Genomic DNA, 15,855 nt, shown 5'->3' with positions numbered 1-15,855 from the left:
CGTAGCACCAATGGGGCGGGAGTGGAATACGGCAGCGAGGTGTCGCGCCCACAATGCAAGAACATGGCTACGGGCGGTTGGGGGTGAGGCGTGGCAGGGGCACGGGGCGCGCGTATGTCCCAGGCGCAGTTCTCCCTCAGTCTGCCCCTGTTTAAACCCTCTCATATGCCTTTCATCTTATCTCGATAAAAAGGTCTAGATTCTAGGAGGTTTCCTATGGTTGCACTCCTCCAGGTGAGGAATGGAGATTTCCCAGAATTACAAGTAATCTCTGCACTATGGCAATCAGTTCCCCTGGAGCAGGGGTCTGCAACCTGCGGCTCTCCAGATGTTCACGGACTACAATTCCCATCAGCCCTGCCAATTGGCCATGGTGGCAGGGGCTGATGGGAATTGTAGTCCGTGAACATCTGGAGAGCCGCAGGTTGCAGACCTCTGCCCTGGAGAAAATGGCTGATTTGGAAACTGAACTCTATGACATTATGCCCCATTGGCGTTCCTCCTCTTCCCTAAGCTCTGCCTTCCCCAGGCTTCACCCCCACTTCAATGAGAATTTCCCAGCATAAGAGTTAGCAACCCAAAGGTTCCCAGACAGACTTCGAGACAGTCCTGGTGCCAAAGGCAGCCGGAGAAATATTTCATTCCTAATTAAAGCAGCATAGGAGAATACACAAATTGGGTTATGAAGAAATCCGTGTTAACTAAGGGGATAAATTCTGTTTAATCTGAAGAGGAGGAGGAGAAGAAGAAGAAGAAGAAGAAGAAGAAGAAGAAAAAGAAGAAGGAGGAGGAGGAGGAGGAGTTTGGATTTATATCCCCCCTTTCTCTCCTGCAGGAGACTCAAAGGGGCTCACAATCTCCTTGCCCTTCCCCCTTCACAACAAACACCCTGTGAGGTAGGTGGGGCTGAGAGAGCTCCGAGAAGCTGTGACTAGCCCAAGGTCACCCAGCTGGCGTGTGTGGGAGTGTACAGGCTAATCTGAATTCCCCAGATAAGCCTCCACAGCTCAGGTGTGATGGGTGTGTCACAAAATGGCACCCACAGGGGGTGAAACCAGTTACAAAATGGCGGCTGCAGCTTTCCTTAACCAACGTTTTTTTAAAATTTGCATAGCCAATCAAATCTCCAGTGGCTAGTCAAAAGACTTCTGTGCAAAGGCTGGCAGAAAACCACTTGCTTTTATAAAGCTTTACTTTGTGGGAACCAAAAAAGGTTTCAGCAGGGACCATGGTACCTGCCGGCACTATTCTTGTGACCCTTGCCCTACTTGATTATCATTTTCAGCCACAGTTATGTGTCTTTTGTAATGGTCACTTTGTTTATTTTAACCAAATAGCCTCTTTTTCAAGACGGCTAGCCATTTTATAAATCATGAATACAATAGTAAATATCTTGCTTCACTATAAGGAAAAGAAATAATTTCATTTATTATCTGTTCTATACTTCTAACTTTTCTTGCTGAAACTTGAGGCAGATTTAAAAAACACACAAATCTTTAAAAGAAACCTGGAATAAAACTGGATCCAGTAAAATAAAACAAAGTAAGACTTGCTTCTTATTTTGCTTTATTTTAATGTATCTTGGCAGACCATGTGGCATAACCAATCGATTTGATTAGCTACAGGAGTCTGACAAACATTTTCCCCAGATCTCATCAGTTCCCGGAGTTACATTTATCAGCATAGCCTGGCGTCTTAATCCCTGGCATCTTTTCAACGACAGCAATTTTATAAAATTTCATCCTCGCTGGAGATCTGAACCTGAAAGGGCCAGCAACCTAAACAAAAGCCAACAAAAATTAAAACCCCTCAATAACTTCACTGTGATAAGCCCAGAGGTGGGGGGATCAGCAGAGTTCTCACTGATTCGAGAGTGGGTTACTAATTATTTGTATTATTGCGAAGGGGTTATAATTGGGTCCAGCTTTTCCACCTCACGCCCTGCATTACTCCCGAGAAACAGACTGCCTTTGAGCGATGAAGGTTCCATATAGCAATTGTGACTAGTATGGCACTCCACAGACAGGTTAATCCCTTTCAGGTACTGCAATTCATTGATTCTCAGCCTTTCGTACCTTTATCACCAGTCTCTATCAAAGAACCTGTGTGTTTCACCATTGCTGTGTTCAGATTTGTGAGTTGGGGCATTTTCTATAATGTGATGATGATTTAGAAATGACCTGGTGCAAAAAAAATTTCTGGGGTCGTGGTGGGGTGGCTGCCCATGGGGGGGGGGGGCATCCAACTCAGGTTTTGCCCAGGGCTCAGGTTTGCCTAGGTATGCCTGTGCCCCCTTTGCTGAGGGGGGGCTGGCGAGGGAACCTGTTACTAAAATTTTTGGATCCCACCACTGGATGAGCCTGTTCTTGAAAAAAATATATGTATCATGGTATTTTCCCCGTAAGTGCTTAGTTTCCTCTTCTTTTTAAAGGTACGTCCACACTGAAAATCAAGACACGGCACGTTTGGAAACCTCCTCTGCAAAAACTTTGACAGACATCGGAACTCGGAGGATTTTCTCTTCGGACCACGACATCTTCCGGGAAAGCGTCAGAAAATTCTTCCAGGAGGCGGTGGTTCCATTTCATGCAGAGTGAGTGAATGGCCGGAAGATCTTCTACTGCTTGAGGACTGCAGCATATTTCTGTTTTGCTTGATGTTAGTTTAGTCTTAAAATGCTGATTAAGTCACTGGCATTAAGTCACTGGCACTGATTAAGTCACTAAAATGCTCAATTAAGTCACTGGCATTTCACTTTTCAATTTGGTACATGTAGGCAAACCTAAGCATTAGCAGCATTCCTAGGATATTGACCAGGTTCCTGATAACAAGTCTCCTACGTTATTTGGAAACCCAGGCCATTTAGACACTTGTGAGCTCCTTTGCATTGAGCGTAGATTCCCTTTTGGGTTGGATTCTCAGTTTTACGTCCGTTTTCCCCTCTTCAGGGAATCTCCCCAGAGATTCTCCTCAGTTTCAGAAAGCTCTGAGAGTGTGACTTTTCCTCCCCCTTCGCAGGGAAAGCGAAGGCAATCAGCATGTGTTTCATTTTCTTCAGGCTTTCTTGCTCCTCCCTGCCTTCGTCTACCCACACAACATCAGTTTCTCCTGCTCTTCCGGTCACCACTTCAGAAGGATGAAAAGGGCTGTTTTGTCTTGTTTAATTTTCATGTTGAGGGTCTATAGCTGGAGCAATAGACCCGTGAAATTAACGAAATTAAAGTTCTCACAATACTAAAACCAGGGGGCATTCATAGAAAATGCTAGGGGGAAGAATTAGGACTAATAAAAGGAAACACTTTCTTCATAGCGTGTGATTGGTGTTTTGGAATAATAGCAGCCACAGGAGGTGGTGATGGCCACTAACCTGGATAGCTTTAAAAAGGGCTTGAACAGATTTATGGAGGAGAAGTCGATCTATGGCTACCAATCTTGATCCTCCTTTGATCTCAGATTGCAAATGCCTTAGCAGACCAGGTGCTCAGGAGCAGCAGCCGCAGAAGGCCATTGCTTTCACCTCCTGTATGTGAGCTCCCAAAGGCACCTGGTGGGCCACTGCGAGTAGCAGAGTGCTGGACTAGATGGACTCTGGTCTGATCCAGCAGGCTAGTTCTTATGTTCTTAATGTAAACTTACATAGCTTAGTCAATTAACACTAGACTAAAGATGGTACCTTCTAAGTAAACACTCTTGGGAATTGACGGCACACAAGAGTTCCCTCTTTTCTCTCTAGAATGCGTGGCTGGAAAGCAAAACAAATATTTATTTCCTTCATTTATAGCCCACTTTTCTCTTCAGTGGGCACTAAAAGTAGAAGAAGTGTTTGGATTTATACCCCGCATTTCTCTCCTGTAAGGAGACTCAAGGTGGCTTACAAACTTCTTTCCCTTCCTCTCCCCATGGCAGATACCTTGTGAGGTAGGTGGGGCTGAGAGAATTCTGAGGGTACTGCGCCTGGCTCAAGGTCGCCCAACAGGCTTCGTACGTAGGAGTGAGGAAACAAATCCAGTTCACCAGATTAGACTCTACCTGCCCCTAGTCACTACACCACACTGTCTGTCAGCTGACAACATGCTTCTATCCTCCATTTTATCCTGCAACAACCCTGTGAGTTCGGTTTAGGCTGAGAGAGTGAATAGTTATAAGCTACCCAATAAGCTTCCGTGGCAGTGGGGATTCAAACCTGGCTGTTCCAGATCTTAGTCCAACATTGACCGGGTCAGCTGATCTAGGCTACAGCACTGTAACATTCCAGCCCTTCAGGGGTGTGTGTGTGTGGGGGGGGGGGGGCAGCCGTGGAAGCCAAGGGGAGGCAAATGGCACTGTGACTTGCAACAATGAAACCCTCTTATTCACACAGCACCCAGAGGTGCATTGACTGCAGTCTTTCCTAATAGATTGTACCAAACCAGATACCTTGTGAGGTAGGTGGGGCTGAGAGAGTTCGGAGGCCCAAGGTCATCCCGCAAGCTCAGTATGTAGGAATGAGGAAACAAATGCAGTTCACCAGATGAGTGTCTGCTGCTCATGTTTAGAAGTGTGGAATCAAACCCTGTTCTCCAGATTAGATTCTACCTCCAAATCCAAATCCAAAACCTTTATTAGGCATAAAACCGGTGTGTGTCATGAATTCCAAATACAGTAAAAAGATCATTATTGCACAACTTGCAGTACACAGAGTAAAAATGTAGCAACAGCTTCAGAGGATTTCAGCATTAGAGTTATTTAGAAACTTAGCCATTTTACCTGCTATCAGAAAAAAGCATAAATCCTGTTGGTAGTACAGTTCTCAAATCCAGTTCTGATGTTGTTGTTGTATTTTGAACAATTGAAGCAGGAATATGAGAAAGTGAAAATCAGTTGTATCAGGACCAGAATAGGAAACATGGCAGCTCATTTTAGTGGGATATTAGAGAAGCGACCTTGGAGATGGATTCTACCTACTCCTAACCACTACACCGTTCTGTCTGTCAGCTTACAGTGGAAACACAGAAACAGGGCAATTGGGGGGTGATGCCGTGTGGATGTTTAATTATCAGTAATTAGCATGGTGTAGTTAAGAGCAGTGGACTCACATAGTCCACTTTTTCAAACCTTTCGACTTGCGTTCTTACTAAGTAAATTATCAAGATGGAAGACTGGATACAGATTGTAAAAAGATGGCATTGCCTTTTTTCACAATCCTGTTTTATCTGCAGATGGGAGAAGGCTGGGCAGGTCAGCAGAGAACTCTGGGAAAAAGCTGGCCAGCAGGGGCTCCTAGGAATCAACATTTCGGAAGAACGTGGTGGCATAGGCGGCGATCTCTTCTCTGCAGCCGTCGTCTGGGAAGAACAGTAAGTCGGCCTTTCCAGCTCGGAAGAACCCTTCTTGCCTTCTGTATTCTCGTTTTTGATTTTCCCATTTCCGAGTTCTTTCGTTGAAAGAAACTGTCTAGTAGACAAGGTGGATGCTGGGGAAAAGCCTAGATTAGTTCCTTTCCCCTGGCTTCACAGTGTTCTGTGTGGTGTTTGTTTTGATACAGAAGAATATACAGTTGCAGGATCTCCTATCTGAAGCCTGGAGATTTCCCGGAAACCTACCTTATATATCTCTAAGATTACGGGGACCAGTTCCTTGGGTAAAAATGGCTGCCACTCAATGAAAGGTCTGTGATAGTCTCTCATTCCTGGGTATTTACCCCTATCTCTCCTAAACCAGTGGTTCTCAACTTGCTATTTTATTTATTTATTTGTATATTGGATTTTTAAACCTCCCATCCCGAGAAGGAATCACAGCGTACAGCGAGGCCTGCAAGCTTAATACATAATAACATTAAACACAGCAGGCTAAAACAACATTTTACACATAAAAGCTAAGGTAATGTAAAACAATTTACAAGTCTATAACCATAAAACACAGCAGCAGCAATCATATATGGCCGATCCCAAAGGATAGGGAGGACAGTACTGATTAAGATAGTATATCGAAGCGTGCCAATATTGATGGCCGCCTTAACTTACAAGGAGACATCCCTAGAGGGGGGGGAATCCATTGGCTGGCCTCACCAAAGGAAGGCCGGTTGGAACAGAGAACTGTTTTGGAGCCCTGCTTGAATTCCTGCCAAGATCCGCTTGGAGCCGCAACCTTCCTAATGCCGCGACCCTTTAATACAGTTCCTCATGTCGTGGTGACCCCCAACCCTCACATTTATCCATTTTACAGATGGAGAGCACTTTGGTCTGCCAGAAGAGTCTTGGCGACCTGTGCTGAAGAGATTGGATTCACGACCCAAAGGGGTCCCGACCCCCAGGTTGAGAACCACAACTCTAAACCCTTCCTTCTCTAGGCTCAATGAACCCCCTCAAATCTCCTCCAGTTTCCCAAGTCAGAACCTGAAATGGAGAAGCCCATCTTCAGACTGACCATCGCAGAGATAACTTGGCTAGAAGGGACCTTTTCCTCTCTGGCCTGTGATCTTCTGCCTCAAAGCTGATACTCCTGAGCTTGGAACGGACAGCCTGGCTTTAGTTGAAGTGCCAGCATGTGGTAGTGCTTCTGCATGAATTTTCTTCCTTTTAAGTTGTCTTTATCATGATGCCCTTTTAATTAAGCCCGATTTGGTGACTTAAAATATCTAACACTTATTTTCACAAATAGCTGTTGTGGGTTTTCAGGGCTGTGTGGCCGTGGTCTGGTGGTTTTTGCACCTGATGTTTTTTACCTTGCGTCCGGTGGCGTGGCATCTCTTCAGAGAACATGCTCAAAGCATAAAAATTGCACAGAATAGCAGAGGATCTACGTGAAAAAAGGAACGCTTGGCGGTAGTGGTTAAGAGCAGGTGCACTCTAATCTGGATTACCGGGTTGGATTCCCCGCTCTGCCACTTGAGCTGTGGAGGCTTATCTGGGGAATTCAGATTACCCTGTGCACTCCAACACATGCCAGCTGGGTGACCTTGGGCTAGTCACATCTCTTTGGAGCCCTCTCAGCCCCACCCACCACACAGGGTGTTTGTTGTGGGGGGGGGGGGGAGAAGGGAAAGGAGATTGTAAGCCCCTTTGAGTCTCTTTACAGGAGAGAAAGGAGGATATAAATCCAAACAAAAGCAGGGTCAACAATAAAGAAAAGATTTCCTGTAATTATTCTGTTATTATTGTTAAAAGCCAAATACAAGAAACAATTATAAACCAGAGTTAATTTCTCTCTTAAAGAAATAAACTGCTTCAATTAAAAACTTTGAAAGCCCTTATTAAGTTAAATCACAAGTTAAAGTCCACAATGAAGTCCAAAAGCAACATCTTTCAAAAGCTTCTCAGTATTGAAATCAGTATTCTTTTAAAGCTGTGTCACGGAGAGAAATACATCTTACTGTGACATTTCTCTGAAGATGCCAACCATAGATGCAGGTGAAACATGCAAAAACTACCAGGACATGCAGGTGAAACATGCAAAAACTACCTGACCACATGGGCAAAACATACAAAAACTACCAGAACACATGGGTGAAACATGCAAAAACTACCAGACCAGGTGGGTGAAACGTGCAAAGACTACCAGACCCTGTGGGCAAAATATGCAAAAACTACCAGACCACGTGAGTAAATCGTGCAAAAACTACCAGACCACAGCCACACAACCCGGAAAACCCACAACAGCCCATTGATTCCAGCCGGGAAAGCCTTCAACAATACATTTATCATGAAAGCAAGCCTGGGAGAGCCAATGCTTGTTTCAGTAAAATTCTGGGTCCTTTTCTCCAATAACTCCAACCAGCTGTAGGGTCTCAATGATTTTTATTGAAAAGCAGAAATCAAAAGAAATAAAGAAACTTAAATGCCGCAGGAGGTTGCTCAGCTGGTTTACATTCACTTTTTGGTTCTTTGCCCCGTTCCAGGTAGAACCCATGGCCCAGAGATGCTTCTCCGACCACGTCTCAAGATGGAATTCCAAAAACCTTTGTTTTTCCCTTCTCAGGAAAACTGTTCAGAACCCTGCGGAGTAACTTAGGCGCTTTGAAGTTTCATCCTGGCACCTTTATTGTGGCTTCCTGTCCCCCTCCAGGAGATCAAAGAGGCAAAAGATGCTTTTCACAGTCATGTGTGATTTTGCTAGTTTTACAGTACTATTCCATCACAACATTATTTTCACAAACTTTAAAATGTGTTGTTTAAGGTGCTTCCCTGGGTGTTTCGGACACCGTTGCAGAGTTGCCTTCTGAACAGTCTCTTTCTCCCGTCCCCTTCCCAGAATGTACGTAAACTGCACGGGCCCCGGATCAGCCTGCACTCCGACATTGTCATGCCTTACATTGCGAACTACGGTTCCCAAGAGCAGATTGAAAGATTCATTCCGGCGATGGCAGCAGGGAAATGCATCGGAGCAATAGCCATGACCGAGCCAGGGGCCGGAAGGTGAGCCAGGAAGGGCGTTGACCCAAAAAAGGGCTTAAGGCTGTCGTTCTGAATGCAGTTTTTTGGAATCATGTTCTCATTAAAGTCTGAATATGTGGATGTTGTAATGTTGCAAATATCTTTGTTTCTATGTACAAGGTAGAAATTATAGCAAAGTTGCCCTTTATAGAAGAAGAAGAAGAAGAGTTTGGATTTATAATCCCCTTTCTCTCCTGCAGGGAGACTCAAAGGGCTTACAATCTCCCTTGCCCTTCCCCCTCACAAGCAAACACCCTGTGAGGTGGTAGGTGGGGCTAGAGGAAGAAACTCCGGAGAAAGCTTTTCGTGAACTCAGCCTAAGGTCACCCAGCTGGCGTGTGTGGGAGTGCGCAGGCTAATCTGAATTCCCCAGATAAGCCTCCCACAGCTCAGGCAAGAGCTGGAAACAGAATCAAACCCAGTTCACTCTAGGAATAGATACCTAAACTCTCTTAACCTCCTACTCGCCACTGCTGCTCCTACACTCTTAACCTCCTACGCCACTGCTGCTTATAGAAGGTTTGTGGCGGAGTAAAAGCTGGAAATAAACACCCAGCAAGTATATTATGCATGTGTGTGTGCAGTCAAGTCAGAGCTGAGTTGTGGCAACCCCGTAGAGTTTTCAAGGTAAGAGACATTCAGAGGTGGTTTGCCTGCCTCTGCATGGGCTGAGAGAGTTCTGAGAGGACTGTGCTTTGTGTGTAGGAGAAGACAATCGGACCCAGTTCTCCAGACTAGAGGTCACCACCAGAGGTGGGATCCAGCCGGTGCTCACAGGTTCCCGAGAGTAGGTTACTAATTATTTGTGTGTGCCGAGAGGGGGTTGCTAATTGGTGGTTTTGCCATGTGATTTTTGCCTTGAGTTCTGCACCGCCCCTCCTCGGCTCCTCAGCAGTAAGCACATTGTGAAGTTGAAGCAGTCTGGCAGGTGGTGCACTTTGAAGTCGCGTGGCAGCCTGCGCCTAGCGCGTGCGATGGATTAGTTTCCTGCCCAAGGACTAGTGCAGCGACTGCGTGCGCACCTACAGCCGCCAACAGCAATGCCCGTCCCGCCCCTCGAATGTGACCGCCACGCGTGGAGTGCCGCGTCTCACCAGCCCCATTGAGCTTACGCCACTGTTTGAATCCCACCACCATGGGAACCTGTTAACTAAATTTTTTGGATCCCACCACTGGTCACCACTCTTAACCTCTACACCACTGAGGCTAATAACTTGCGCACAAAAGAATAATTCCCCTCACTTCTCATTGAGACGAATGACTTCTACACAAAGAGGAGAATAAATGTTCATACCCCATTTTTCCCCCTACCTTTAAGGAGTCTCAGATCAGCTTATGAACTCCTTCCCCTTCCCCTCAACGAGGCCTCTTGGCAGGAGGCAGGTGTGAGGCCAGAGAGGATTCTGAGGAGAACTGGGGCCACATATCTTGGTTCGTTGCATGCCTCTCAGGCCCGCTTCCGCTGACACAGCAGGGGATTAAGCACTTTCAGTACCCACTTTCACAATTGTTTGCAAGTGGATTTTTGCTATTCTGCTGACAGTAAAAAAGCCAACTTCAAAGATGCATTGAAAGCCAGTTGAAAATGCTTTATTCTGCATGTCTTGAAAGAACAGCCTCGATAACATGCCTTTGCACTTCACCGCCATAGCCTTTCATTTCCTCTGCATTTTTTCTTAGCCTCTTCCAAAGCACACATGCACCGCATGAATCAGAGAAGCTGCCCAGTTTCTCCGTCAAATACGTGACAATAAAACGATCTTTCCTATTTGCTGCGTTGGTTCCTAGCCACTCAGTGATGCGGCTGGCACTCACCGCGGGCCCAGGGACCTTTACAGCCCTCGGTTCCCGGCCTGGTGGAACACTCTTCCGGCTCCAGCTGTCGAGCACCTTGCCCGGAGTTCCGGTGAATTCCACAGAGGCCTGCAAGACTGGGATTGTTCACGCTTGGTGCTTTGGAGTGCTCAATTACCGGCTGGAGTAGAGGCCGCCATAGCCCCTTATACCGCATTTATTTTACCATCTTATTTCTGTTTTCATCTATGTTTTACCCTCCTAGGGAGGGAGTCAGGCCCATTCCCTCCTTTTAGGGGCTTTTAATAGAATTGGATTATGGGGCCTGATATTTTTGTACTGACAGCTGTTTTTTAATGGATTTTAAGGGGATTTTTAGCAAATGTAATGCTGATTTGTTATGTATGGTCACTTATTGTGAACTTCTATGATATATTGTACACATGTTGATAATGGGTGCACGCGGAGCCTATGTATCCCCCGGGATGGGGAGTTTACAAATCAAATCAATCAATCAAATGATCAATCAATCAATCAATCAATCAATCAATCAATCAATCAATCAATCAATCAATCAATCAATCAAAATATAGCTTCCCTTTCCATGCGAAGCTAATCAGACAATGAAAAAGCATAACTCTTTCCTGGCGTTTTGTGACCTCCTAGAGGAGGCGAGCAGGAAGTAATGGGCAGACAAAATGCCAAAAGAGGAAGGAGGAAGACTCTCTTTAAATAGAGAGCCGCCTGGAAAACCTCACAACGAAGCACCCAGCCATGCTGTGGATGTAAATGCACAAAAGTCTTGCGTCTAGCCCACAGCCACCCAGCAGGCTTCATGTAGAGGAGTGGGGAATCAAACCGATTCTCCAGAGTAAAGTTCGCCATGCTGCTCTCCACCACTACCAGAGTCCAGCAAAGGTGTAGTGATGGTTAAAGAGCAATGGACTTCGAATCTGAAAAAACTGGGTTTGATTCCACTCGCTCCACACATGAAGAGGCGAGCCTGACTCTTATCTGAAGAAGGAAGAAGAAGAAGAGTTTGGGTTGCATCCCCTTTCTCTCCTGCAGTGAGACTCAAAGGGGGCTTACAATCTCACTTGCCCTTCCCCCCTCACAACAAACACCCTGTGAAGTAGGTGGGGGCTGAGGAGGAGCTCGGGAAGCTGTGACTGGCCCAAGAGTCACCCAGCTGGTGCGTGGGAGTGTACAGGCTAATCTGAATTCCCCAGATAAGCCTCCACAGCTCAGGCGGCAGAGCAGGGAATCAAACCCGGTTCCTTCAGATTAGATATACGGAATGATGAACCAGATTTACTTTCCCGCTCCTACATTCCCCATTCCTTCTGGAGAGTGACCTTCGAGCTTGTTCCAAGAACTCTCCTTCAGCCCCACCATGCTTCACAAGGGTGTCTGTTGTGGGAGAGGAGTGGATTTGCCCTGCTGCACTACACGCAGTAGAAGTGAATTATACTTTTGTGTTTCCTTTTGTCTGTTCTGAAAGTGATGCCGTTCAGATTCACGAGGCAACTTTTACGTTCTGGCCTTTTGGAAGGAGGAAAGTTCCATCTCTTCCCTCTTCCCCTGTTGTTTTTAAACCCCTCAGATTTTTCTTGAGCTCTCAAGATTTGTTTTCCCACATACCGAAGTGATTTTGCAGAAGTGATGCGGATCGTTTGCCAAGTCATTAGCCGGATAGGAGGCGACTACGGATTCTAAGCGGCAGCAAAGATGCGAGGAAGCAGAAGAGCTTTCACCTCCTGGCAGTGACAGGCGTGCCAGATTTATCACGCACTCACTTGTCCTTTCGGTCAGCAACTCAAGTTTTGTGTTTTACTGTTTTGCCTTGACTTTGGGCCAAGCTGATTGTGTACGCTACCACAATCTCATAGCTACCGTTGCTGGCGGCTTGGAATTCAGGCCTCTTGGAAGGGGCTTTTCTCCCCGGCTTTTGTCTGGGGAGGATATAAAGAGCACCAGAAGAATTTGTCCCCTTACCTGATGCGTCTCATGTAGCTGAAGTAACCAAAAGGACTCTAAATGTTAAGAAAGCGTTCTCAAAAGAACTGGCAGCCGAAATCGCTGCTCGGTATGAAATCGCCCAGTGGAACTGGGGTGACGGACAAAGAACTTGAAGCCATCAATCCAAAACAAAACACAAGCTTAATTTCCCGTGGACCGTCTTGTGAAGGTGCAAGGAAAATGTCACACTTTGGGTGGCAGCTGCCCGTAACAAGGGAATCCTGTTGCTTGGCAGTTTGTTTTCTGAGGTATTTAATTAAACTAGGTCCCTCCTCTGCCCCTCCTCCTGAGGGCATGCTTTTGGAAGAGAACCACGAGGCGACGCTGTCTGTTAACCAACTGAATCACAATCTCACGGTTGTGAGGAGAAAAGCGAGATAGCTTAAATCTGCTGCTGTTAAGATCCTTTAATAAAAAGTTGGGTACAGAAAATGGCAACAGAACTTAAAAAAAGAAAAGAAATTCTCGGGAGGGAAGAGAAGCACCAGAATATCGGGAAACACCAGTTCTGCATTGCCTGTATGTTTCGCCTGGAGACGAGATGTCTGAGAGGCGCTGTGACATTCCTCTCTGAAGAGGTTGGAGCTGTTTTCTGTTACCCTAACAGTGGTAGCGAACCTTTGGCATTCCAGATATTATGGACTGCAATTCTCTTACCTCAGCCCTATGCCAACATGGCCAGTTGGCAGGGGCTGATGGGAATTGTAGTCCATAACATCTGGAGTGCCAAAGGTTCGCCACCAGAACCGACTGGTTGAAATTAAATCCAAAGAGTTTTCGGCTAAACTTTAGGAAGAACTTCGTTACAGAGCAACTCCTCAGTGGACATGCTTCCTTGGGAGGTGGCAGGCTGTCCTTTGGAGCAGGAGCAGCAGTGGCGTCGTGGTTAAGAGTAGGTGCACTCTATCTGGAGGAACCAGGTTTGATTCCCGGCTCTGCTGCTTGAGCTGTGGAGGCTTATCTGGGGAATTCAGATTAGCCTGTGCACTCCCAATAATATACCAGCTGGGTGACCTTTGGGCAAGTCACAGCTTTTGAACTCTCTCAGCCCCTTCCAACCTCACAGGGTGTTTGTTGCTTGAAAGGGAGATTGTAAAGCCTTTTGAGTCCTCCCCTTACAGGTGAGAAAGGGGGGATATAAATCCAACTCTTCTTCTTCTTCTAATGCCGATCACCACTTTGGCGCCAGGAAGGAATTTTCCCTCTAGGCTAGATTTACCAGGGATTGTGGAGGTTGTTATTTTGTTGTCTTTCTCCAGGCATAGCACTCTGCACCTAAAAGCTAAAGGATGAAAATACCGTGCCGATTCAAAATTTATTTTTATTGACTGGTGTACACTGCAAGCTACCAGGCAAGCACAATAATTGAATGTTACTTACGATATTCTCGCACTGTACAACGCAGTGAATAAAAGAGAGGAAGTTTTGAATCTGCGAAGTTTTTCATCCGCCAACTGGAAAGTGCAAAATGAAAGTGTTGCACTTTTCCCCATAACTGGGCATAGAGCAGGCATCACTGGGAGAGTGCAGAGTCGGGGCGGTAGTTTTGAAGTCCCTGCGTCTTGCAGGGTGTGGACTAGATGACCCTCGGTTTCTCTTCCAGCTCTTATGTTTTTATTCTGTTTTTATTGTGTTGTTGTCTGTTGTACACCGCCCTGAGCCCTTCGGGGGTAGGGTGGTTTATCAAATCGAATAGGTAGGTAGGTAGGTAGGTAGGTAGGTGGCGGCGCGCGCGGGCGCCGGGCAAGGCGCGGCGCAGTGCGGCGCGGCGTAGGTAGGTAGGTAGGTAGGTAGGTAGGTAGGTAGGTAGGTAGGTAGGTAGGTATTTTTCTCTCTTTCTTTCAGTACTAGAACCAGGGGGCATTCATTGAAAATGCTGGGGGGAAGAATTAGGACTAATAAAAGGAAACACTTCTTCACGCAACGTGTGACTGGTGTTTGGAATACCATGCTTACTTACAGGAGGTGGTGATGGCCACCTAACCCTGGATAGCCTTTAAAAGGGGCTTGGACAGATTTATGGAGGAGGAGAAGTCGATCTCTGGCTACCAATCTTGATCCTCCTTGATCTCAGATTGCAAATGCCTTAGCAGACCAGGTGCTCAGGAGCAGCAGCAGAAGGCCATTGCTTTCACCTCCTGCACGTGAGCTCCCAAAGGCACCTGGTGGGCCACTGCGAGTAGCAGAATGCTGGACTAGATGGACTCTGGTCTGATCCAGCAGGCTAGTTCTTATGTTCTTATGTTCTTAGGTAGGTAGGTAGGTAGGTAGGTAGGTAGATAGATAGATAGATAGATAGATAGATAGATAGATAGATAGATAGATAGATAGATAGATAGATAGATAGATAGATAGGCATGAATAGATGAATGGCAGAATAGATAGATAGATAGATAGGTGGTGGCAGGCAGGCAGGTGCAGGCAGGTGGTGGTGGGCAGGTGGTGGCAGGCAGGCAGGCAGGTAGGCAGGTGCGGTGGCAGGCAGGCAGTGCAGGCAGGGCAGATAGATAGATAGATAGATAGATAGATAGATAGATAGATAGATAGATAGATAGATAGATAGATAGATAGATAGATAGATAGATAGATAGATAGATAGATAGATAGATAGATAGATAGATAGATAGATAGATAGATATAGATATTCTGAGATGGGTTTCAGTATTGGTTGTGACGTGCCACAGCAGCTTCTTTCCTGGAGTGCCTGAACAGAGCTGCCCAGCCGAGAGAAAGCATATAATCCAAACAGGCCTCAACTTTTTTTTCCTGCCCTCTTGGCAGGTATTCATCACCAACGGTTGGATGAGCGATTTGGTGATTGTCGTGGCTGTGACCAACCGCGAGGCCCGGTCCCCCGCTCACGGCATCAGCCTTTTCCTCGTGGAAAATGGAATGAAGGGCTTCGTCAAAGGACGCAAACTGGAGAAAATCGGCCTGAAGGCACAGGTGAGTCCCTAGAGACCTGGGCACGGACCCCGCCTTCATGCGGGCTGGGCAGATTCTCAGTCCTTCTTTGGTGACACTTGGAATATAGGGGACCATTGAAGGGCAGGTTTGTCTGTTTACCTATTTAGAACGCTTCTTTGCTGCCTCTTCAAAGTCCTGCTGAAGGCAGCACACAATTAAAACAATATGACAATGTAAAAAGCAAGCCATTAAGAAGACACATTTGTGGGAGGAGATGAACCCCCATAATACTGCCTTATATGAATCAAGACTTGTTAGCCCATAAAGGTCCAGCAGCGGCTACATTATACCCCAACAGAGATGGATTATCACAAGGGCCAGATCTAATACTTTCCCATCGGCCGTTACAAAGGGTCGTTACTTATCCATCCCTCTCCAGATTCGGGTTTGTCCACACTGTAAAAACCAAGTGGAGACTCTTGCTCACATTATTCTGTCCGAGATATGTGGGCATTAGGAATTTCTCTTCCAGGCTGGCCCTAGACAAATCTGAAAGAGACTCTGACAGTTCTGTTGTGGAGCTTCTGTTAAACAATACAGATGTCGGGCTCTTGGAAAAAATAGCAACATTTCTTTTGCAAGTGACAGAACTTTCTAAGTAATGTATACGGCTATATACAGTCTTTCTGGGAGTCAATGAGGAGAAATGGGAGAAAAGATTACA

General features: G+C 46.2%; 1 protein-coding gene across 1 annotated transcript in view; it reads left to right on the top strand.

Moving 5' to 3' along the window:
* LOC125426189 (long-chain specific acyl-CoA dehydrogenase, mitochondrial-like) overlaps positions 1–15,855 on the top strand; it is a 39,490-nt gene that overhangs the window by 7,335 nt on the left and 16,300 nt on the right. Inside the window, 7 exon segments of the mRNA XM_048484444.1 lie at positions 2,432–2,593; positions 5,199–5,336; positions 8,230–8,255; positions 8,258–8,393; positions 10,092–10,336; positions 12,627–12,802; positions 15,006–15,170. Coding sequence (XP_048340401.1) covers positions 2,432–2,593; positions 5,199–5,336; positions 8,230–8,255; positions 8,258–8,393; positions 10,092–10,336; positions 12,627–12,802; positions 15,006–15,170 — 1,048 coding nt within the window.

This window comes from Sphaerodactylus townsendi, linkage group LG02 (assembly GCF_021028975.2).
Source record: "Sphaerodactylus townsendi isolate TG3544 linkage group LG02, MPM_Stown_v2.3, whole genome shotgun sequence".
NCBI lineage: Eukaryota > Metazoa > Chordata > Lepidosauria > Squamata > Sphaerodactylidae > Sphaerodactylus > Sphaerodactylus townsendi.
The sequence above is the reverse complement of the archived record's forward strand: the minus strand, read 5'-3'. Positions and strand labels throughout refer to the sequence as shown.